Source organism: Eucyclogobius newberryi, unplaced genomic scaffold (genome assembly GCF_026437365.1).
Source record: "Eucyclogobius newberryi isolate DKJ021-1_F unplaced genomic scaffold, fEucNew1.0.hap1 SCAF_20, whole genome shotgun sequence".
In the NCBI taxonomy this organism is placed as follows: Eukaryota; Metazoa; Chordata; class Actinopteri; order Gobiiformes; family Gobiidae; genus Eucyclogobius; species Eucyclogobius newberryi.
This window is the reverse complement of record NW_027315835.1, coordinates 30489470-30513598: the sequence shown is the minus strand read 5'-3', so window position 1 is coordinate 30513598 and position 24129 is coordinate 30489470. Positions and strand designations below refer to the sequence as shown.

The 24129-nt window shown below is 47.9% G+C and overlaps 1 protein-coding gene across 2 annotated transcripts in view; it reads left to right on the top strand.

Annotated features, from left to right (window-relative positions):
• Window positions 1–24129, top strand: part of LOC140368738 (growth arrest-specific protein 7-like) — a 71084-nt gene that overhangs the window by 26006 nt on the left and 20949 nt on the right. The window contains exons 4-8 of one of the 2 annotated variants that reach the window (XM_072455793.1): window positions 1989–2068; window positions 7362–7418; window positions 7581–7670; window positions 11714–11829; window positions 16806–16880. In XM_072455793.1, the coding sequence (XP_072311894.1) occupies window positions 1989–2068; window positions 7362–7418; window positions 7581–7670; window positions 11714–11829; window positions 16806–16880 (418 nt within the window). The remainder of the gene's footprint in view (window positions 1–1988; window positions 2069–7361; window positions 7419–7580; window positions 7671–11713; window positions 11830–16805; window positions 16881–24129) is intronic. The other variant, XM_072455794.1, reaches the window with a different exon arrangement.

The following is a 24129-nucleotide window of genomic DNA, read 5'->3' as shown; positions in this document are numbered from 1 at the left end:
CTCAAAGCGTCGAGAGCGTAAAAAAACGCACCAATCGCCCCGCAAAAACTAAGAAATTGCGCCGCGAAAAACGCACTACGCGCTCGACGCGCGTTTACCATAGACTTTGAATGTAAACTGGACGCTTCGGCCGCGGCAGTGTGGAACGGCCATTACAGAGACAAGAGGACTGGGTGGGCATCACTGGCCCCGCCCTAAACTGATTAAGGTTCTATCTGGAAGACAGGAAGTACTTTGTTGATATTGGTAACTGTGTCTCAGACCACATGCCTTTGATCTGTGGGGTGCTCCAAGGGTCAGTCCTGGGTCCCCTTCTGTTCAACCGCTACATTCACTGTCACTGCATCCAACAGATCAGTGTGTGGATGCAAAAAAACTTTCTCCAGCTGAACTCAGATAAGACTGAAATCATCGTCTTCGGCCACAGAAACAAAGAGAAAGTGTTAGCAGGCACCTCCAGAGTTTTGCTATAAAACCTAAAAACTAGTTCAAAGCTGGGGGTGATAATGGACTCAGACTTGAATTTTAACAGCTACGTCAAATCAATAACATCAGCAGCTTTTTAACATCTAAAAAACATTGCCAAATTTTTAAGTATAGTGTCTAAGACTGAGACTTATCCACACTTTTGTCTCCAGTACATTCGACTGTAACGGCCGCTCTCTGGCCTCTTCAAACGAGCTGTAAAACAGCTGCAGTACATCCAGAACGCTGCTGCTTGGGTCCTGACTAGAACCAGGAAGTACATCACAATAGATCTGTTCTCAGGGACAGCACTAGATCATACACTCATAACTCACGGAAGTGACAAATTTGGAAGTTACAGAATCCAAAATGGCGGCCCTCGTGGCGGGCAGATCACATGCGAGGTATATTTTCTGTCTTGCAGCTGAAAATAAATCTGTTGGCACAACAGTTAGAACCACTGTGGGCCATGCTGGAGATTTTGGGTTTGACCTTTATTTTTTTTCGTGTTTAACTTTTTTAACTTGTAGATTAGTCTAGTTTGTTACATTTTCCCCCATCGTCTTCTAACTACTACAAAAGGTTAGGGTTAAGGGCTAGGGTTTAGGGTTAAGGGTTAAGGGTTAGGGTTTAGGGTTAGGGTTAGGGTTTAGGGTTTAGGGTTAGGGGTTAACCGAGGGGTTAATACTACGTGTGAAGTGGAACAGACTGTAATGCAATGAAAAAAAGCTTTTTAGAGAGAAAATTATTGCCTGAGCTGTACTTCTGTGAGTTATGAGTGTATGATCTAGTGCTGACCCTGTTCTCAGGTCTCTGCACTGCCCCATGTGGCTCAGAGAATAAACTTTAAAACAGCTTTGCTTGTGCACAAGTGTCTCCATGGCCTTGCACCAAAATACATCTCGAACATGTTAGTGCCATATGAACCATCTCAAACTCTGAGGGACCTCAGGGACCGGCCTCCTGCTGGTGCCAGAGCAAAGTCCAGACAGGGGAATCTGCAATACAGTTCTATGGGGCAAACGTCTGGAATAGCTTTCCCGAGGGTGGTGTGAGACAGGCCCCGCCCCGGCTGTGTTAAAATCTAAGCTAAAGACTGTTTAGTTTAGCTGCGCCTATGACTGAAATACTTTTACCTGGTTTTTAATATTTTAAATTCCATGTTAATGTTTTTATATGTTTTTATTTATTTATTGACTTACACTGTTGTGTTTGTTTGTGTCTTCAACGTTGTAAAGCACTTTGAAATGCACTTTGTACGAATTGTGCCCTATAAATAGATTTGAATTGATAAATTGAGCTATAAGTTGGTCGTAACTTTCCGATTTATTGTGACCAGCTGGTGCACTAAGTTTCTTCTTCACCCAAGTGATCCAGTTTCATAGCTCCAAAATACACTCTTGTCTTTTTGAACTATGTTAGGTTAGTTTAGGATCCGATCGTCTCCAAGAATTGAATGTAAGTCAGTATAATGTCCCAAAAAGTAGTAAAGCTAGTCTATGTGTGTGTGTTTGTGTGTGAAGTGAACGGCTTTCACTCTGGAGGCAGCCCATTGCTTCAAGAACACAACAGTGGAGTCCACAAGAGCAGCACCGAGCCACAGGTAAGACACACACACAGACACACAGCACCACACATGTACAGTGTATGTACAATTTATGTGTGTGTGTGTGTGTATGTATGTATGTATGTATGTACATCCACAGGGCAATATATAAAGATGTTTAAGGTGCACTATGTTACTTTTTAGCAAGAGATGTTATTGCTTTGGTTTGAATGTTCCCTGTTTACAGTAAGAATGCATGTTTTTAGGGTCGGAGGGTGTCCGGTTTGGGGACCACAGGATCTCATCTCTGCTGTTTGCAGACGATGTTGTCCTGATGGCTCCATCAAACCCGGACCTGCAGCTGCACTGGGACGTTTTAAAGTCGAGTGTGAAGCGTCTGGGATGAGAATCAGCACCTCCAAATCCGAGGCCATGGTTCTCAACCAGAAAAAGGTGTCTTGTTCTCTCCAGGTGGGTGGGGGGTCCTTGCCCCAAGTGGAGGAGTTCAAGTATCTCGGGGTCTTGTTCAGGAGTGACGGAAGTATGGAGCGTGAGATTGACAGTTGGGTCGGTGCAGCAGCGGCTGCAGTGATGCAGTTGCTGCATCGGACTGTTGTGGTGATGAAGGAGCTGAGTCGAAAGGCAAAGCTCACTCCACGTTCTGACCTCACCTATGGTCATGAGCTTTGGGTAAGGACCGAAAGGACAAGATTGCGGATACAAGCGGTTGAAATGAGTTTCCTCCGCCGGGTGGCTGGGCGCTCCCTTAGAGATAGGGTGAGGAGCTCGGCCACATGGGGGGAGCTCGGAGTAGAGCTGCTGCTCCTCCAGCTGAGGTGGCTCAAGTATCTGTTCCGGATGCCTCCTAGGCGCCTCCCTGGGGAGGTGTTTCGGGCATGTCCCACCAGGAAGAGGCCCTGGGGAAGAGGGACTATGTCTCTCGGCTGGCCTGGGAACGCCTCGGGATCCCCCCGGAGGAGCTGGAGGAAGTGTCAAGGGAGAAGGAAGTCTAGGAGTCCCTGATTAGACTGCTGCCCCCGCGACCCGGCCCTGGATAAGCGGTATAAGATGGATGGATGCATGTTTTTTTTTTTTTTTAATGACAACACTTATATATGATATATAATAATTCCAAGACAATTCAATACCCTATTGTGGAACATTTCATGAAAAATTTTGTGGATGTGGCATTAGAAAAGCTTGCTGCACCCATATGACTTGATGTCAGAATATCAATCTGGTTTTACACACTCAACTTGCATATGTTTAATTGCCTACACTGCTCACACTGCACCTGTGACCTTTACAAGCTGGATTTAATTCACACGTGTTTTTTTTTATTTTGTTTAATTTACTCCAGTTTTAGCAAATCTTTCTAGAAAACAGTGAGTGTGTTGCTGCTTTTTTTTTTTTTTTATAATGTCCTTGGATCTAGAATTTGAACTGCATAAAGGGCTGTCCCTTCTGTCCTGAAGCTAGTTTGAAGTTAGTTTGGCCAAAGTAGAGTGCCAATATATTAACCTGGCCAGCCAGATGAATTCTGATAATATTTGTTTCAAAATCTCTAGAGAAGCCATCTGGATAGGCTCTTGCTGTTTGGTTTGAGCCAGCTGCTATGGGGCTGACAAATCACTTTGTAAGTTGGTTAGGGTTAAGTTAAGTTAAGTTAAGTTAAAAGGAAGAATCCAAGCAAACATGGCAATGCCAACAGGTGTACTTTGGCCTATTTTAGCTGATTAGAACACGTCTTCATAGAAGTGCTTTGTCGGTTCTCAATAAAGACTGATCTAAAATCACTGAAGTAGATATTGGCACAATAGACTAAAGTGATCATGCTCCTATCTACATTTCTGTAGATTTAGAGGAAAGACACACTATGGAGGTTCAATGCTTGCCTTCTTAATGACCTTTCCCCCCCCATTTAAATATTTTTATTTTCATAAATTGACGAACATTTTGTTTTTGCGTTTTTCCTGGTTGATGAAGGGGCAGCGTTCGCGCATCCTCTCCCATCATTCCAGGTACATTTGGCCATCTTTGACACGCTGTGCTATTGCTAACAGTGTTGGGGTTTTTTTGGTTTGTGTTTTTCCTGTCTGGTGGTGGTAGCTTCTGCGCCCCTCTCCCATTATTTAAAGCTCATAGTCCTCTTCAATAAGCTTTGTTGTTAGAGGTACTGAACGTTTAGTGTAGTTTTTTCTCTGGGTTTAAAGAGCCCTTAGTTTACTGAGTGTACACTGCTAACTTTACTGTTCTGGCGAACGGAGCCTTAATTGGATTGTCTGTCATTTAACAGGTGCTGCCATTGCTGTGTTTGCCCTAATTGGTGAAAACCCCGGTTTTGGCTCCTACCGAGGCCTTACATTCAGAGTGGAACAGTTTTCTGCTGAATTGGAAGCAATGAAGTCAATGAGTTTTTAAAAAAAGATGCATGCCTATTGGAAAGATCCAAGCGCTTTTTTGAGGCTCTCGTCAGATGGACAGCGGATTATGCCGCTATGTATCGGTAGCCGGTCTGGATCGTATGCCATGTCGAACCTGCTATTTCTTTTCTCATTGTCTCACCTGAGGAAGCCTTATGCCGGAGGGTTAGATGTCCTGAGTCTCAATGTCTGGTGACTGACGAATTGGTAACCAAGGTGTATAATTCTGATGTGCGGGCTGGTCGCTTAGGCAATTCACTGGCTCACCTGATGCTTGCCCTCTCTTCCTCCCTGCTGCTAATATTTTTTGTGATACAGCGCACATGATGAAGGAACTTGGCAGAGTTATGTCTAACCTTGTTCAAGCCCATCGGCAGATTTGGGCTGCTCAGTCCCCCCTCACTGAGGGGTAGGACCCTCTGCAGTGCAGCCGGTGGAGTTGTTTGGCTCCGCTGCTGTGGAAGCATTGGAACGAACTGTTCTCGCTCAACAGACCAGACAGCAATTTTCTGGCCTCAACAGAGCTGGGCCATCCCCTTGGTTCGTGAGGCGCCAGACTGCTGGCCCCAGTTTTAGGCCACCTGCTTAGGCCACCTGTCCCGTTTCTTCAACTTGTGGGGAAGCTGACCTCTGTCATGCCCATTGTGCCCCTCGGTCTCCTGTCATTGCGTCCTCTGCCCCCATGGAGGGACAGGCAGTACTTGTCAGATGGGGTCCCCATGGGCTTGGTGGTGTGTCGCAGGGAGGTGGTTACCACCGACTCCTGCCCCAAAGGATGGGGCGCGGTGTGGCAGCGCAGGATGCTTCAGGGAGTTTGGTCTCAGAGGGATCGCTTGAACCACATCAATGTTTTGGAGCTGTTCATCTGGCTCTCACGGTTTATCACTTCAACCATCAGGGAGGTGTCAGATCAGCTCGGCTATTCAAGGTGTCTCGCGATCTGTTGAGATGGGCTGGACAACAACGTCAGTGTGGCTACTCCACATCCTCTTGGTGTGGTCCACATCCTCCTTGGGTTCTTCTCAGTGAGGTATGTGCTTGGGATTCTCTGTGACATAGTTGGTATTATGTCATTCAGTGCTTCAGCACCACCCTTCCGGCGGTAAGTAGGGAGGAAATAGAACGAAAGTTACATATGTAACTATGGTTACATATGTAACATATGAGGCGCTCTCACTCCGAATCCTTGCATTTTTGCGAGAAAATTCTGAGAACGGAGCGAGGGATAACAGGGGAATATATTACTTCCGGAGCGCCATCCAGGGTCACAGGTGTGACTCTATTGGTATCACTACTCGAACTGCGCATGTGCGAAGGGAAGGGAACATTCAGTGAAAACAAAAAAAATGGTAAACGTTCACATTTATATAGCTTTTTTCTACCATGAGGGCACTCAAAGCAATGATGGAAATGAATGACATGCCTGAATAGCTAACTGAAGGGTGTACGATCCTGATCCAGAAGGATCCCTCAAAGGGTACTGTCCTTTCCGACGTGGAAGCTCCTGTCGGGCATAATGGCTGCTAAGATAAGTGGGCACATGGATCAATACATGAGCACTGCTCAGAAAGGCATCTGCAAAAATACCAGAAGTGCCAAACAGCTCCTGGTAGACAGAACAGTCGCACAGGACTGTAGAACCCGCCACACCAACCTGAGCACTGCCTGGATTGATTACAAGAAAGCATATGACTCTATGCCACACACTTGGATCATTGAATGCTTGGAGTTTCACAACATCAATGGGGCTCTAAGGGCTTTCATAAGTGAGTTTGTGTAAAACCACCCATAAGGCCAATGGCAAGCAACTTGCACAAGTGTCTGTCAAATGTGGCATATACCAAGTTGATGCGCTGTCCCCACTGCTGTTCTGTATAGGTCTGAACCCCTTCAGCCAAATAATCTACAAGACTCTGGAAAGGGGCCACAAACAGTCACCTCCTCTACATGGATGACATCAAGCTGTATGCTAAGAGCGAGCAGGACATTCACTCCCTGATTCACACCACCAGGATCTACTCAGCTCAGATATCAGAATATCATTAGGACTAGAGAAGTGTGGTCGGATGTTGACTAAGAGAGGGAAGGTGGTCCACACAGAGGGGGTCTCACTCCCAGGAGGAACGATAGCACATATATATACAGAATGTTCAATGTCGCTCAAATGGGTCTCCTGTAAATATATAATGTCTATTCTTTCTTGTCTCATTTTGTTTAAATTTTTTTATTCGGTTCAATATGCTGTTAACTGCGACAAGTTGGCCACTGTCCAGGATGTACCCCGCCTAAGGCCCGAAGTCACTGGGATAGGCTCCAGTCACCCGTGACCCCAAAAGGGAACAAGCGGTAGAAAATGGATGGATGGATGGAATATGCTGTTAATTTTAAAGGAGGCCCGCTTGATAAAGGTTCCATATCATGCTATTTTTCCCAAGTGTTGTGCGACACCCATAACATAATAGTTATAAAATGTCACCCATATCTTGGACCCCGCTCACAAACCCCGCGGGTTACAGTTACAGAGTGCTTTCTGGAGGATGGGCTGAAACAGCGTGCTGTGTTCCCCGCAACTCACACGGAGTGAGTTACGCAGGGTAGCTCCTGTTCGTCTGCTCATCCGAGGAGAAGGAGAGACTGTTCTCTAGCTAAAGACTGCAGGATTTACTCAAAAAAACACTTTGGGCACATATATAAGGTACCAATAGGACTGTAAGAAGGTTAAAAGGGTTTGGGTTTGTGCTCTGAAAAGTCGACTTTGCATGATTTGGGGCCTTTAACATCCAATGCCATTGGGTTGATTGTATTGACATGGCCTTTCCGCACAGAGGCTGAGGACAGTGAATCCGCTTTGTGAATGCCCTGTTTGATCAAGAATCATGTGCGAAGCAGGAGACTGGAGTTTTGATCCTGATGGTTTCTTCTGTCAGCAGAGTCCTGGCTCTACGTCGCCCACCAGGAAAAGGCACAAGGACCACACGGTCACGGTGAGGAGCTTGGATGTAACGTGATCTTATCAGACCACAGATATTTTGTTTCCTTTTTTATTGAGTCTATAACTGCAAGAATGATAAAATATCATTATCTTTAAATACCCCTCCTCCTTACACTTAAGTGTAATTTTCTGGAGGTCTGTTTCTGTTTATTAGGTCAACTGTGTGACGTTTCCTCTCCCTGCCTTCATGTCTGAACAGCAGCTGCTAAAGCCAAACGACTGGAGCTACTGCGACTACTTCTGGGTAAGGCTTACTCATCGTCATGTAATCAAGGTCATCTTCAAGTACTCAGGATAGAGCTGCTTGATTTTGGTAAAAAGTATTATGACGATTATTTGGGCTATAATTTATATCACGGTTTGTTCTTTTTTTCAAAATGTAAAAACTTGTAACATAGAAAATCAGAACACAGAACTTGACCAGAGTTAAAAATTATGTCTGGTCAACATCTAAATAAAAATAAGGCACTCAAACTATTAAACAAATGTCCCAGATGGTCCAAAGTCAGTAAAATGTGTCCAAATTAAAGTCAAGTCCAAATGTAATCTTCTCCATTTTCCATATTTCAGTTACAATGTCTGTCCATTCCTTGATCGACGGTGCAGGTTGATGTAGCATATGTGTCAGTATGCTCTCTAACCCCAGATACAAATTAATACAAATGAATTAAGTTTCATGGCTGTGCCATATATTTAAGTGCATTTAACAAACAACATAAAACCTAATACTTACAATATTTTCAATCTGCAGATATTCTGTTCCATACAGTGAAGTGCTTACAATCTATATTACCATAAATTGTATCACAAGATCCAACAAGATGTCAAAATAAATAGTCCAATGCAAAATATGCACACAATAGAAATGACATTGCAAATCTCAGTTTTAACCAGTTTAAGAATTTGCAAGTTCAGTGGTGGTGATTTGTGTGGGAGCGGACTTGGCTGCACACAGCCCCTACCAGACCGCAGGAGGCTGATGTTGTGTTAGCTCAGTATTCCGGTTCTGGTTCCAGGCTGGTTCTTAGCTCGCCATCAGTCATTTTCTTTGTACCAAAACTAGGCTCACCTGGCCTGCATTAAACAGACAGGACTATTAGTAAAATTGTTACATTCTAGCTAGCTACTTCAATTCATCCATCCATCTTCTGCCGCTTTATCTGGGGCCGGGTCGTGGGGGCAGCAGTCTGAGCAGGGACTCCCAGACTTCCTCCTCCCCAGACACTTCCTCTAACTCCTCCCGAGACGTTCCCAGGCCAGCCGAGAGACATAGTCTCTCCAGCGTGTCCTGGGTCTTCCCCGGGGCCTCTTCCCGGTGGGACATGCCTGAAACACCTCCCGAGGGAGGCGCCCAGGAGGCATCCGGAACAGATGCCCGAGCCACCTCAGCTGGCTCCTCTCAACGTGGAGGAGCAGCGGCTCTACTCCGAGCTCCCCCCGTGTGGCCGAGCTCCTCACCTTATCTCTAAGGGAGCGCCCAGCCACACGGCGGAGGAAACTCATTTCGACCGCTTGTATCCGCGATCTTGTTCTTTCGGTCACTACCCAAAGCTCATGACCATAGGTGAGGGTAGGAACGTAGACCGACCGGTAAATAGAGAACTTTGCCTTTCGGCTCAGCTCCCTCTTCACCACAACGGTCCGCCTGTCGATCTCACGCTCCATCCTTCCCTCACTCGTGAACAAGACCCCGCGATACTTGAACTTCTCCACTCGGGGCAAGGACACCCCACCCACCTGAAGAGGGCAAGCCACCTTTTTCCGGTCGAGAACCATGGCCTCGGATTTGGAGGTGCTGATTCTCATCCCAGATGCTTCACACTCTGCTGCAAACCGTCCCAGTGCATGTTGCAGGTTTGATGGAGCCATCAGAACAACATCGTCTGCAAACAGCAGAGATTAGATCCTGTGGTCCCCAAACCGGACCTTCCGACCCATGACTGCGCCTAGAAATTCCGTCCATAAAAACTATGAACAGAACCGGTGACAAAGCACAGCCCTGGTGGAGTCCAACCTGCACTGGGAACAGGTCTGACTTACTGCCGGCAATGAACACAGGGACCGGACAGCCCTGAGCAAAGAGCCCCGGACCCCGTACTCCCGGAGCACCCCCCAAAGGACACCCCGAGGGAAACGGTCGAAAGCCTTCTCCAGATTCACAAAGCACATGTGGACTGGTCGGTCAAACTCCCATGAACCCTCGATCACCCGAAGGAGAGTCTATAGCTGGTCCAGTGTTCCACGACCAGGACGAAAACCACTCTGCTCCTCCTGAATCCGAGGTTCGACTATCGGTCAGATTCTCCTCTCCAGGACCTGGAATAGACCTTAAGGGAGGCTGAGGAGTGTGATCCCTCTGTAGTTGGAACACACCCTCTGGTCCCCCTTCTTGAAAAGAGGGACCACCACCCCGGTCTGCCAGTCCAGAGGCACTGTCCCCGACCGCCATGCCATGTTGCAGAGACGTGTCAGCCAAGACAGTCCTACAACATCCAGAGACTTTACGTACTCAGGGCGGATCTCATCCACCCCCGGAGCCACTGAGGAGTTTGCCAACAACTTCAGTAACTTCAGCCCAGGTGATGGACAAGTCAGCCTCCGAGTCCTCAGTCTCTGCTTCCTCTTCGGAAGACGTGGCGGTGGGATTAAGGAGTTCCTCAAAGTATTCTTTCTACCGTCTGACAACATCCCCAGTCGAGGTCAGCAGGTCTTCACCCGCACCATAGAATTTCTTTGGGGCGGACCGATAGTCCTCCTCCATGGCCTACCCAAATTCCTCCCAGCCCCGTTTTTTTGCCTCTGTGACAGCACAAGCTGCAGCTCGCCTGGCCTGCCGATACCCGTCAACGACCTCAGGAGACCTACAAGCCAGAGTGGCCTGATGGGCCTCCTTCTTCAGCCTGACGACATCCCTTACTTCCGGTGTCCACCACCGGGTTCGTGGTTTGTCGCTGCGACAGGCACCGGAGACCTTGCCACCACAGCTCCGAGCAGGTGCAACGACAATGGAGGTCGAGAACATGGTCCACTCGGACTCAATGTCCTCGGCTTCCCCCGGGATCTGGGAGAAGCTCTCCCGGAAGTGTGAGTTGAAGACCCTACTGACAGAGGGCTCCGCAAGACGTTCCCAACAGACCCTCACAATGCGCTAGCACAGAAGTCCAATAACTGAACACCGCTCGGGTTCAGATCGGGGAAGCCGTTCTTCCCGATCACCCCTCTCCAGGTGTCACTGTCATTGCCCACGTGGGCGTTGAAGTCCCCCAGAAGAACAACGGAGTCCCTAGTCGGTGCATTGTCCAGTTCCACTCCCAAGGACTCCAAGAAGGCCGGGTACTCTGCACTGCTGTTCGGCCCGTAGGCCGACACAACATTGAGACCTGTCCCCCACCCAAAGGCAAAAGGAAGCGGTGGACCCTCTCGTCCACCGGGGTGAACTCCAACACATGGATGGCTGAGCTGAGGGGTTATAAGCAATCCCACACCAGCCTCGCCTCTCCCCGCGGGCAACACCAGAGAAGTGGAGCGTCCAGCCCCTCTCTAGGAGATGGATTCCAGAGCCCAAACTGTGCGTGGAGGTGAGGCCGACTATATCTAGTTGTTACCGCTCGACCTCCCGTACAAGCTCAGGCGCTTTCTCCCCCAGCGAGGTGACATTCCATGTCTCCAGAGTTAGTCTCTGTGTCCGGAGATCTGGTCGTCGAGTCCCCTGCCGTCGACTGCCGCCCAGATCACTTTGCACCGGCCCCTTATGGCTGTGCCACCAGGCACTTGCCATCGAGCACCCACCCCAGGCGACGTAACTGGCCTTGTTTTTATTGTCATCATAATGGGCTTCTGATACAATATTAAGATATTTATTTCCATCCAGTATTATTTTTCACCAACTAAACTTGATAGTGGGAGAGAGTAACCACTGCACAAATCCTTCTCCAGCTCATCCTAAAAATTCTCACTGGGGTTCAGATTTGTTGTAGATTAGTTTCAGCTTCTCTTTAGATGTTTTCTCTGCTTGATGCCGATGATTTTACCCTTCTCAATCATACTGACATCTTTTTCCATGTCTATGGGATTTCCCTTTTTGTATGGTTGTTTCAGAAAATGAAGCCGCTCACTGCATCAGTTGAGTTTAAATACTGCGTTGAAACTGAAAGATCATCATCCATGCAGTAGTTATCCAGTAGGACGAGAGGACCTACTGGATTTGCTTAGTTGAATCAGTGTATAGTTACACTCTGTGTAAAGATCTATAGTTATATTGTATATGCACACATGTGTGTGTTTCAGGCTGACAGACGAGACACCCAGGGGAACAGCGCCCTCACAGGCTTCGAGGTGTTGCTGCACAAACAGCTGAAGGGAAAACAGATGCAGAAAGAGATGGCCGACTTCATCCGAGAAAGGTGTACACTCACAGTCTTAATATCCAACTTTAGATCTGTGTGAAATGCAATGCAATGCATAGTTAAACTCACTGTGTTATTCCAATAAGCTGTATTAGATCAGTCCATAAGGCAGCACAGTGCATATCCAAGAGGTTTTCAAATGGGGGCTTCAGTGTAATTCTGAATATTGCTCTTCTCCATTCAGAGTTTGAAATCCATACCTACACATATTTAGGCACTTACAAGAATAACAAGAGGGGGTAGAGTAGACAAAAAATGTTCTCAAATAAGAGTGATGTTGTTTAAAAATTATAATATTCAAGTAGAAGTACAAAGTAGTGGTCGAAATAGCTCAAGTGAGAGTACAGAGGTGTAACGTCTTATTTACAGATGAAAGAGTGTGTGAGAGAGTGAATGCTGGACAATGCATTGATTTTAGCCCATGGCTACAATCTGACATTTTTACAGACTGCTTATCATTTATGTTCATTAAGTTTATGAACATGTACTTTCCCGAGCAAAGAAACTAATAGTAATAATAAGTATTATTATTATTATTTGTTTTTTTAGTATTAGTATATTTCCTGTGTCCCTGGAAGATCTCCAGCCCAAGACCAATCATTTGTGATGGCAAAGTGTTGACCCTGAAACGTCCCACAAATCCGCCCCCTTCCAAAACAAGTCCAAATGCAATTTTGTCCATTTTGCAACTGTCCAATATAATGTCTGCCCAGTCCTTGATTTTCATTGCAATTTGTGTCATACATTTTTTGGTGAAGGACTTTTTTGCCGCAGTCAGGAGTATGTTCCAGAGGTAACTGTTTATTGTGTCCACGCAAGATGGTCCTCCATCCGGAGAAAAATAAATCAAAACAGACGTACCATGTCAACCTCCGGAAGGAGTAGAGAGAGCGTCCAGTCCAAGCTCCAACAAAAGTTCTGTTGGTCAGGAAAGTAGATGAAGACGAGGACGGGTAAGAGCCGGACATGGGACTGGAAGGACTGACCAACACTGGTGGTTCATCTCCCTCCTGACCAAGCCACACAGCTACTTCAGACCTTCAAGTAAGTGGAACATGTCATCCGCCTGAAGGACGGTCGGCCAATTCGACAGCAGCCTTATCGGGTTCCACAGCAGGAAGAAGAAGGAAGAAATGCTGAGACTGGGAGTCATTGAACCCTCCAACTCTGAATGGAGCAGTCCTGTAGTGATTGTGTTCAAGAAAGACGGATCACTCAGGATATGTCGGTGTAATCCCTCATTCGTCCAGGCGTGTTCCATAGTAGAAAAAGCTTCAGTTGTAGTCATCTGGACTCAGTTTGCAAAAATAGACGTTTCGACTCTCATCCAAGAGTCATTGTCAATAACAGAATTTAGGTCGAGAACTCCGATATTAATACTGTTCTGTGGTAAGACCCGCCCATTGGGAGGAGCCTTCCTGAAGTAGAAAGAGTTGTTTGTTTCAACAGAAACTCCCCCCTTGTATCTACCGAGCTAGCCTATTCAGAATCTTAATGGGCTATTAGAAACCTCTTTGTCTTTGTGAGACCCTGGCTCAACCACCCTGAGTACCTGATTAGCATCTGAATGTCCTCTACCTTTCCAGGGGTTCAGTAACCCATTATAAATAAGGATCACTCAGGATATGTATTGACTTCTGAAAGCTGAACTCTGTGTCCGAGTTTGATGCATACCCAATGCTAAGGATTGATGACCTGCTGGAGAAGATTGGTTCAGCCAAGTACATCACAACATTGGACCTTTGCAAAAGATACTAGCAAGTTCCCATCTAGGAGTCTTGATGGCCCTACACTGCATTCCAAACACCAGCTGGACAATTTCAGTTTATGGTGATGCCATTCATTTTGCCACCATTCACAGTCACTGCACTCACTGTCGAAGACAAGCAAAACCCTGTCATCTGGACAGAAGTCTTTGAGAATGCTTTCACCACCCTCAAAGCCCACCTGTGCTCTTCTCCTGTGTTGAAGAGTCCAGACTTCACCAAGCGCTTCTTAGTACAAGTGGATGCCTCTATGGTTGGCCTCGGAGGGGAAACCTGGAGAGGAGCGTCCAATACTCTTGCCACGCAAAACCTGCTACTCTGCTGTGGAGAAAGAGGGCCTTGCCATCAAATGGCCATTGGAGAGCTTGCGCTACTACCTGCCACTACAGGAGTTTGATCTGGAAACTGATCATCGAGCCCTGACGTTGAGCAACATTATGAATGATCACAATAGTCACCTAACCAGATGGTATTTTGCACTTCTGCCCTTCAGATTCTCCATCCAACACCGTGCCGACAAGATGAACATTGTAGCTGATTACTTGTCCAGGTTGCCCCACAATGCCAACCTTCCGGAGGGGAGGGATAAAGTGATGGAGCCAGTCCGTCTCTGTTTGTAGTCGCCGTTTGTTTGCTGAACAACCGCGCAGCCTTTTCATGCCCGCGCGCACAGTCCAACACACACTCGTTCATTCCCCGCTTTCCCCGCTGTTTCATTAATTTGCACCACACGCATCATTGACATCTTTCCCCGCACTCCTCCGACACTAATTCGCCAAGGTTGCACACTTGCGCGTGTTAGAACAATCCAATTTCCAAGCCCTGGAAAAGTTTTGGAATTGTTTTGGTTTCGTAAAGTTTTGCAAGTTAGTAATGTACAGAATTGTAGCGTATATTTCACAATGGTAAGAAATTAAAACATTCATATACGTGGACTTAAGCTTTATTCAACACGGGATGTCTCTAAGCCCACAGTTGGGAAATGGTTATGAAAAATGTATGGAAAAGTCACGGAAGGACTTCCGGGTATGATGTCAGAGTAGATGCTTGCTTGCTACGCTGCTGCTAAAAGTTACTTTAAAAATCCATGTTTTACCCACAAAATTAAAGGAGAACTTAAGAAATAAAGAGCAAAAGATGAGAAAATTAGGAAAACACAAGAATGGTCACGCTACGGGAAGTAAACAAACAAAGCTGATGGTCCACGGCTCTGGTGAAATCATGGCTAACAGGCCCGCAGATGATTAAAACCCGCTCCCCACCGATGAACAAAGCGCCGTCCCCGAAGTGGTATCTCCAAGCTTGAATTTGGCCGAAGGTGGAGAGGATATCTCCTTACAACTACTGGCCATTATGATGCATAAAATTTAAAATGAAATACAGCGTGATATGGCAGCGCTAATAGCGGAAATTAGAATAGAGCTTGGTGCAACCCAATTCGACCATATCAAAGCTGACATAAAGGAGCTAAAATGGGCAGGAGCGGATCGTGGACTGGGAAGGTGGTGTGTCCAGTTCTTTGTGAAGATTGGAGCCAGGAGAGCCCGGAGAGCTTTTGATGGCCCTTTATTAGGAATGGACTTCCATCCACTTGACCATTTATATAATAAGGGTTTTGGGTTCGGTGCATGATATCACCTTCTATACAGATTTTATGGACCTGATTGTAAACCACTCTGAGGGATCCCTAATCTGTGGCGGCATCTAACCTACATTAGACATGTCAAATCAAGAGGCACTGGAGGAACAATAAATAAAAAGTTCAGTAAATTAATGAAGAATATAGGACTGATTGACCTCTGGAGGGAGATGATCGTGGACTTCAGGAAAGTCACACCCCCCCAGCCCCCCCTCACCATCACAGACTCCTGTACTTCCTGCAGCAGCTGAGGAAAGCCAAGCTGACAGTGCAGATGATGGTGCAGTTCTACACGGCCATCATTGAGTCCATCCTAACCTCCTCCATAACCTCCTCCATCACCTCCTCCATCACCGCGTGGTACGCTGGAGCCACTGCAAGGGACAAACAGAGACTACAGCGCCCTCTGCTGAGAAAGTGATCGGCTGCAGACTTCCATCTCTGCTGGACCTGTACGTCTCCAGGACTCTGGATCGGGCAGGTCGGATCACAGCAGACCCTTCTCAACCTTCACACCCCAGGCAGGAGGATACAGTCCATCCAGACCAGAACCTCCCACCACAACAACAGTTTCTTTCCCTCTGCCGATTGGATTCATGAACACTTCTTAAAGGTCCCATATCATTCAAAATCGACTTTTCAGAGTTTTTAACCTTTATACAGTGCTATTGGTGCCTTTTTTTTATTGATTCCTGCAGTCTTTAGCTATAGAACAACATCTCTCCCTTTCCTCGGATGTGCAGACGGACGGGGCATACTTACAGGGACGCATCCTCCAGGAAGCACTCTGTACCTGTAACACGCACTCCTCCCCCCGCCCCTGCGCTCGAGAGAAACCATGGCTATTTAGGCTCAGTTAGCTTCAAATGCTACTTCTTTTATTCCAATGCTGCCGCTGACATGTGCTGCTGTGTCATGCGCTGTGTAGCGGCCTCTTTTTACATACCCACCGTCTCCACGCTAAGACTACGTCACAGGGTGGGCAGGGGACACACGCTCTCGCTGAGACTACATCACGGGGTGGGCGGGGGACACACGCTCTCGCTGAGACTACATCACGGGGTGGGCGGGGGACACACGCTCTCACTGAGACTAGGGAGAGCGACAAATTGGGTTAAAAATCCTCTATTGTGCAGCCAGAGAAACAAACCTCTGCATAGAAATATCACTTACATAATAAAGCTTTAACCTGGTTATTCCACAGAGAAAGACGTCTTGAATAGCTTGGTAAAAAGTGCACTATGTAACTATTCTGTTGATTGATTGATTGCTTGTTTCCATGGAGAAAGTTATTGCTTGGTGATGATCCACAGTATTACATTAAATGTGTCTATTCTCCTTTTAATAATTTACAGGTGTTTTTGTTGCTAGGAGCAATGTGTAACATGCCCAATTGTATATTTAACCCATGGCTCACCATTGAAACAACCGCTTTAATCCATATTAGTTCTTGTTTGGGCTCATTCCTGTCTATTACTGCATTGGTAAACTCAGGAAGTAGACATGTGTATGTTGTAGGGTTAGGGTGTAAAACCGTTGTGCTTATAACTGTGCTACTGATCTCTCAGGATAAAGATAGAAGAGGAGTATGCCAAGAACTTGTCGAGGCTGTCTCAGATACCTTTGGCTGCGCAGGAAGAAGGGTGAGTGGTATAAACACACACAAAACTTCCGGTCATGGTGACACACTGAGTTGACGCACCTCACACCACTGCTGCTAAACGTGGATTTAAAATCGTAGTTTGACCCACCTAATCCCAAAGAACAAGGACAAGAAATTACTAAACAAGGAAGACACAAGTCCTGTGGCGCCACAGGAACAAAACAAACAAAGCTGATGGCCCACAGCTCCATTGGAAAACAGCCCGCATCACAAGCTAACGAGACTAGCGAGGCTAACACGGCTAACAAACCTGAGAGCCACGCTCCTTCCCCGCCAGAGACGTGAAGTCCTGCCGGTCCGGATGGAGACTCTCGCGACTTCTTTGCGTCAGAAGGGGGAGAGCATGTAATTGGTCATCGACTAAGGTGCTGCGCGCCATGGAGTAACTGAGAGCCGAGTTGTTAGCTAAAGTAGCTTCGCTAGTGTCAGAGGCAGTGACTGCTAAATTGAAAGCTGAAGGAATAACCAGAGCACGCATCCAGAAAGTCGAGCAGCGTGTTTCAGACAACATGGACGATCTGCAGACAATAAGGGCTGAGATGGAGGCACTGTGGGCCAGAGTGATGACGCTGAAGTTAGAGAACTATAAGATCCTAACCTGAGGTTTGTGGGCGTAGAAGAAGGAAAGGAAGGAAAGGATACAGAAAGCTTTTTGGAGAAGATCATTCCTGAGCTCCTTGTTAACTCAGTTGAGGTCCTTCCCATCACAACCAAAAGAGCGCATCGCCACGGCAACCAAGACCAGCCACACCTACAGCACAGACTCAAGATTTAAAGTCTGGATTACAAAGGTATAAAGGTTTTTACCAGATTGTAAAAGAGAATCATCTGAAGAGCTTTGATGAGTTGAAAGAACCCTTTGGCTTGGAGAAACAGGACTTTTATAAGTATTTACAAATAAGGGATTATAACCTTGAAATGAAAAGGCATGATGACCATCGTAGCCTTTTGACTGAAATATTCATTAAAGCAAATAAATTGGATCTTTCAAGGGGATTAATATCTAAATTGTGTAAATGTATTAACAATCTGCACCAGGACACCCTAGGCCGGAGGTCAATGATCGACTTTGTTGTCGTGTCATCAGACCTCCGGCCGCGTGTCTTGGACACTCGGGTGAAGAGAGGGGCAGAGTTGTCAACCGATCACCACCTGGTGGTGAGTTGGATCCGCTGGCGGAGGAGGAAGCCGGACAGACTTGGCAGACCCAAGCGCATTGTGAGGGTCTGTTGGGAACGTCTAGTGGAGCCCTCTGTCAGTAGGGTATTCAACTCGCACCTCCGGGAGAGCTTCTCCCATGTCCCGGGGGAGGCTGGGGACATTGAGTCCGAGTGGACCATGTTCTCCGCCTCCATTGTTGATGCGGCTGCTCGGAGCTGTGGTCGCAAGGTCTCCGGTGCCTGTCGTGGCGGCAACCCCCGAACCCGGTGGTGGACACCGGAAGTAAGGGATGCCGTCAGACTGAAGAAGGAGGCCTATCAGGCCACTCTGGCTTGTAGGTCTCCGGAGGTCATCGACGGGTATCGGCAGGCCAAGCGAGCCGCGGCTCGTGCTGTCGCAGAGGCAAAAACCCGGGCCTGGGAGGAGTTCGGGGAGGCCATGGAGGAGGACTATCGGTCGGCACCAAAGATATTCTGGCAAACCGTCCGGCGCCTCAGGAGGGGGAAGCAGTGTCTCACAAACACCGTTTACGGTGCGGGTGGAGGCCTGCTGACCTCGACTGGGGATGTCGTCGGACGGTGGAAGGAATACTTTGAGGATCTCCTTAATCCCTCAGTCACGTCTTCCGAAGAGGAAGTAGAGACCGGGGACTCAGGGGCTGGCTCATCCATCACCCAAGCTGAAGTCACTGAGGTTGTTCGCAAACTCCTCGGTGGCAGGGCTCCGGGGGTGGATGAGATCCGCCCTGAGTACCTAAAGTATCTGGATGTTGTAGGACTGTCTTGGTTGACACGTCTCTGCAACATCGCGTGGCGTTCGGGGACCGTGCCTCTGGACTGGCAGACCGGGGTGGTGGTCCCTCTGTTCAAGAAGGGGGACCGGAGGGTGTGTTCCAACTACAGAGGGATCACACTCCTCAGCCTCCCGGGTAAGGTCTATTCCAAGGTACTGGAGAGAAGAATCCAACCGATAGTCGAACCTCGGATTCAGGAGGAGCAGAGTGGTTTTCGTCCCGGTCGTGGAACACTGGACCAGCTCTATACCCTCCATCGGGTGCTCGAGGGTTCATGGGAGTTTGCCCAACCAGTCCACATGTGCTTTGTGGATCTGGAGAAGGCTTTCGACCGTGTCCCTCGGCGTGTCCTTTGGGGGGTGCTTCGGGAGTACGGGGTCCGGGGCCCTTTGCTCAGGGCTGTCCGGTCCCTGTATGACCGGAGCAGGAGCTGTGTTCGCATTGCCGGCAGTAAGTCAGACCTGTTCCCAGTGCATGTTGGACTCCGCCAGGGCAGCCCTGTGTCACCGGTTCTGTTCATAATTTTTATGGACAGAATTTCTAGGCGCAGTCAGGGGTCGGAGGGTGTCCGGTTTGGGGACCACAGGATCTCATCTCTGCTGTTTGCAGACGATGTTGTCCTGATGGCTCCATCAAACCCGGACCTGCAACATGCACTGGGACGGTTTGCAGCCGAGTGTGAAGCGGCTGGGATGAGAATCAGCACCTCCAAATCCGAGGCCATGGTTCTCGACCGGAAAAAGGTGGCTTGCCCTCTCCAGGTGGGTGGGGTGTCCTTGCCCCAAGTGGAGGAGTTCAAGTATCTCGGGGTCTTGTTCACGAGTGAGGGAAGGATGGAGCGTGAGATCGACAGGCGGATCGGTGCAGCGGCTGCAGTGATGCAGTCGCTGCATCGGACCGTTGTGGTAAAGAGGGAGCTGAGCCGAAAGGCAAAGCTCTCTATTTACCGGTCGGTCTACGTTCCTACCCTCACCTATGGTCATGAGCTTTGGGTAGTGACCGAAAGAACAAGATCGCGGATACAAGCGGTCGAAATGAGTTTCCTCCGCCGTGTGGCTGGGCGCTCCCTTAGAGATAAGGTGAGGAGCTCGGCCACACGGGGGGAGCTCGGAGTAGAGCCGCTGCTCCTCCACGTCGAGAGGAGCCAGTTGAGGTGGCTCGGGCATCTGTTCCGGATGCCTCCTGGGCGCCTCCCTCGGGAGGTGTTTCAGGCATATCCCACCGGGAAGAGGCCCCGGGGAAGACCCAGGACACGCTGGAGAGACTTTGTCTCTCGGCTGGCCTGGGAACGCCTCGGGATCCCCCCGGAGGAGTTAGAGGAAGTGTCTGGGGAGAAGGAAGTCTGGGAGTCCCTGCTCAGACTGCTGCCCCCGCGACCCGGCCCCGGATAAAGCGGCAGAAGATGGATGGATGGATGGGTATTAACAATCTGGGCAGTCACTCTACTGAATATATTAGGTGTGAATGGGAAAGAGACGGCCACTTTGGAAGATGAAGAGTGGGAAAGTATATGTACATCTCAGTGGAGAACCACAGGATCACATATTTGGAGTTGTTTTGGAAAAGTGTGTCTCGTTTCTTTATAATAATAATTCAGAATGTTGGAGAGGATGTGGCAGCCAGGAGGCAAATGTCATGTGTTTTGGGATTGTCCTGTTGTTCACAAGTATTGGAATGAGATCAGCAAAACCTAGCAGACAATTTATGACATCACCATCCGAATGGATTTCAGAACTATGTATTTTGGCCTCAGGACTCCTGCCATGGACACAATCGGCAGCTATCTTTGGAGCATTCTCCTGGCGGCAGCACAAAAGGAACTCACAAAATATGGTGGACACAAAATGCACCGACAATCAAGGACTAGACTGACATTATTATGTACATTCGAAAAATTGTAAAAAAAAAAAAAAATTACATTCTGACTCAGTTTGAAAATGGACAGATTTGACAAACTGGGACACTTCTCTGGGTTCAGTTGTGTTTTAGTTTTCATTGTGGAATATATTTTGATTAAAAAAAATCTTAATTATAAAAAAAAAGGAAAACCCTGTAAAACATCCACTCTGATATGCTCTTTACAGCCCTCTGTCCCAGGTGAGGGAGAGATTGTGAAACCTGGACAACCACACATTCATAGAACACAAGAAAGCATGTAGAGTACTTTTTTTCAGTTTGACAGTAAAGTGGCATCCAGGTGAGTGTCTATTGTCCCCCTGAGGACACTGTAGCAGTAGACAGACCATGGGTGGCAGCTTTATTAAAATCACCTCTACCAGGGCATTCCAAAAGCTTTGAAGGAAGAGCCATGGAAACAAAGACAGAAAGTCCAGCCTCTAGACCTTCTTCAGTGGAAAAGCGTCCCTTTCGAAACAGTAACCTTTTAAAAACACGTTTTAATCCAAGATGACACACAAACCCTTTAAATTGTATCCAGACAGTCTTAAGAGCCAAAATATGTTTTTGTCTCAACAAATAAACCTCTGTTTAAACAGTTTGTTTTGCATAGATTACCGTCTTTATTGGGAGTTTTTTCTTGGTTACCCTGGCATGTAGCACTTGGTCAAGACTGCTAGCTGTCACCACCAGCCTGGATTACGGCCTTGGCTCAAACTTGCTCAGATAGCTTTCACTACTAGCTTTTGCTACTAGCCTTCGCCACTAGCCTGGATTCCAGTTCCTTGGTTCAAGCCTGCTCGACTAGCCGTAACTACCAGCTTGGATTTTCAGTCTTGGCTCAAGCCTGCTCTGCTAGCGGTAGTACTTGGTCTACAGTGCTAGCATTCAACATCGAAATTCCGTAAATTCCAGATTTGTCATAAATGACACTGCCTGGTGCCTCCCCTCCTTGCCTGACAAACTGGATGGGCTGCTGCTGAGACATTTTTGAGCTGATCTTGTTTGCTTTAATCCAGCTGTAATAAACCCAGCTCGATTAGGGAAAAGGGAAGGCAACGAAACCAAGATGTTGAATGGTGATTTAGTGGTTTAATAAATAATAAATGTAGGTACATATTAATGTTGAAGTTTTCATAACAAAAACATACTCCACCAGAACATAAATGACAAAATCGAATGCCCAAACTAACTGGGATGTCTTGTGTCTCACATACATAGGGACAAGCATAGACAACAAAAGGAGTCATGTCTGATCTGGAGGCGAGCTGAACAATGAGTCCAACCAGCCAGACAGCAGCAGCCAACCCAGCAGTGATGGAAGGGTGGATCCTCCAATCATGAGGCAGGACTTAGACAGCTCATGTTAACAAAGCACATTATGACAGACATATTGCATTGGGGCGCAGGTCGAGCCAGATCCAAAAATCCCACATCAGACATTACAAAACCATACAAAAAAACTGCAAAGACAAATACATTTATATACAACTAGTGCTCACAAGTCTGTGTTTCAACAAGCCTCTTTTTAGCATTATTTTTAAATAAAAGGAACAAGGGAAACACTTGAATGGCTTCCCATAAATTTTTCCACTTTGAAGCTCTGATGGAGAAGACGGCCTGTCCAAAAACAGTTCTTCTGCGTGAAAGGATGCAGTGGTCTTTAAACGCTCCTCTGGTCATTCTGCCCTCCCTAGATCTAAAGTTCACAAAGTCATTCAGTGAAGGCCATGTTTGATCCGATACATTAGACAACGTTTTAATAAGATTGTTCCAATTCATCAACTTGTATTATGTTTTATGTTCAGTGTTTTTAGAGCTGAGAAATTCTAAAGGTTTTATTGTTGTGGACGATGTGTTGGACCAGCTGAATATGCAGTTTATGATTTCAGAGGATCATGGAAAATAAATGTTTTTGCTTCTTCCGTTGATAAACAGTCTCTGATGTACAGTATCTAAAGTTTGAGATTGATTTGATTTGATTACTGACATTTTAAATGTTTGTTTTGAAATTGCGATTTTAGTCTCGGGTGAAGAGTGGGCCAGAGCTGTCAACTGATCACCACCTGGTGATGAGTTGGATCCGCTGGCGGAAGAAGAAGCCGGACAGACTTGGCAGACCCAAGCGCATTGTGAGGCTGTTGGGAACATCTTGCGGAGCCCTCTGTCAGTAGGATATTCAACTCGCACCTCCGGGAGACCTTCTCCCATATCCCAGGGGAGGCTGGGGACATTGAGTCTGAATGGACCATGTTCTCCGCCTCCATTGTTGATGCGGCTGCTCGGAGCTGTGGTCGCAAGGTCTCTGGTGCCTGTCGTGGCCGCAACCCCCGAACCCGGTGGTGGACACCGGAAGTAAGGGATGCCGTCAGGCTGAAGATGGAGGCCTATCACTCTGGCTTGTAGGTCTCCTGAGGTCATCGACTGGTATCGGCAGGCCAAGCGGGCCGCAGCTCGTGCTGTCGCAGAGGCAAAAACCCGAGCCTGGGAGGTGTTCGGGGAGGCCATGGAGGAGGACTATCGGTCGGCCCCAAAGAAATTGTGGCAAACCGTCCGGCGCCTCAGGAGGGGGAAGCAGTGCTTCACCAACACCGTTTACGGTGCGGGTGGAGACCTGCTAACCTTGACTGAGGATGTCGTTGGACGGTGGAAGGAATACTTTGAGGACCTCCTTAATCCCACCGTCATGTCTTCCGAAGAGGAAGGAGAGCCCGGGGACTCATGAGGCTGGCTCGTCCATCACCCAAGCTGACGTCACTGAGGTTGTTGGCAAACTCCTCAGTGGGTGGGGTTAACCCTAACCCACTGAGGAGTTTGAGATCCGCCTTGAGTACCTAAAGTCTCTGGATGTTGTAGGACTGTCTTGGCTGACACGTCTCTGCAACATCGCGTGGCGGTCGGGGACCGTGCCTCTGGACTGGCAGACCAGGGTGGTGGTCCCTCTGTTCAAGAAGGGGGACCGGAGGGTGTGTTCCAACTACTGAGGGATCACACTCCTCAGCCTCTCATAAGGTCTATTCCAGGTCCTGGAGAGGAGAATCTGACCGATAGTCGAACCTGGGATTCAGGAGGAGCAGAGTGGTTTTTGTCCTGGTCGTGGAACACTGGACCAACTCTATACTCTCCATCGGGTGCTCGAGGGTTCATGGGAGTTTGCCCAACCAGTCCACATGTGCTTTGTGGATCTGGAGAAGGCTTTCGACCGTGTCCCTCGGGGTGTCCTTTGGGGGGTGCTCAGGGAGTACGGGGTCCGGGGCCCTTTGCTCAGGGCTGTCCAGTCCATGTATGACCGGAGCAGGAGCTGTGTTCATTGCCAGCAGTCAGACCTGTTCCCAGTGCATGATGGACCCCGCCAGGGCTGCCCTTTGTCACCAGTTCT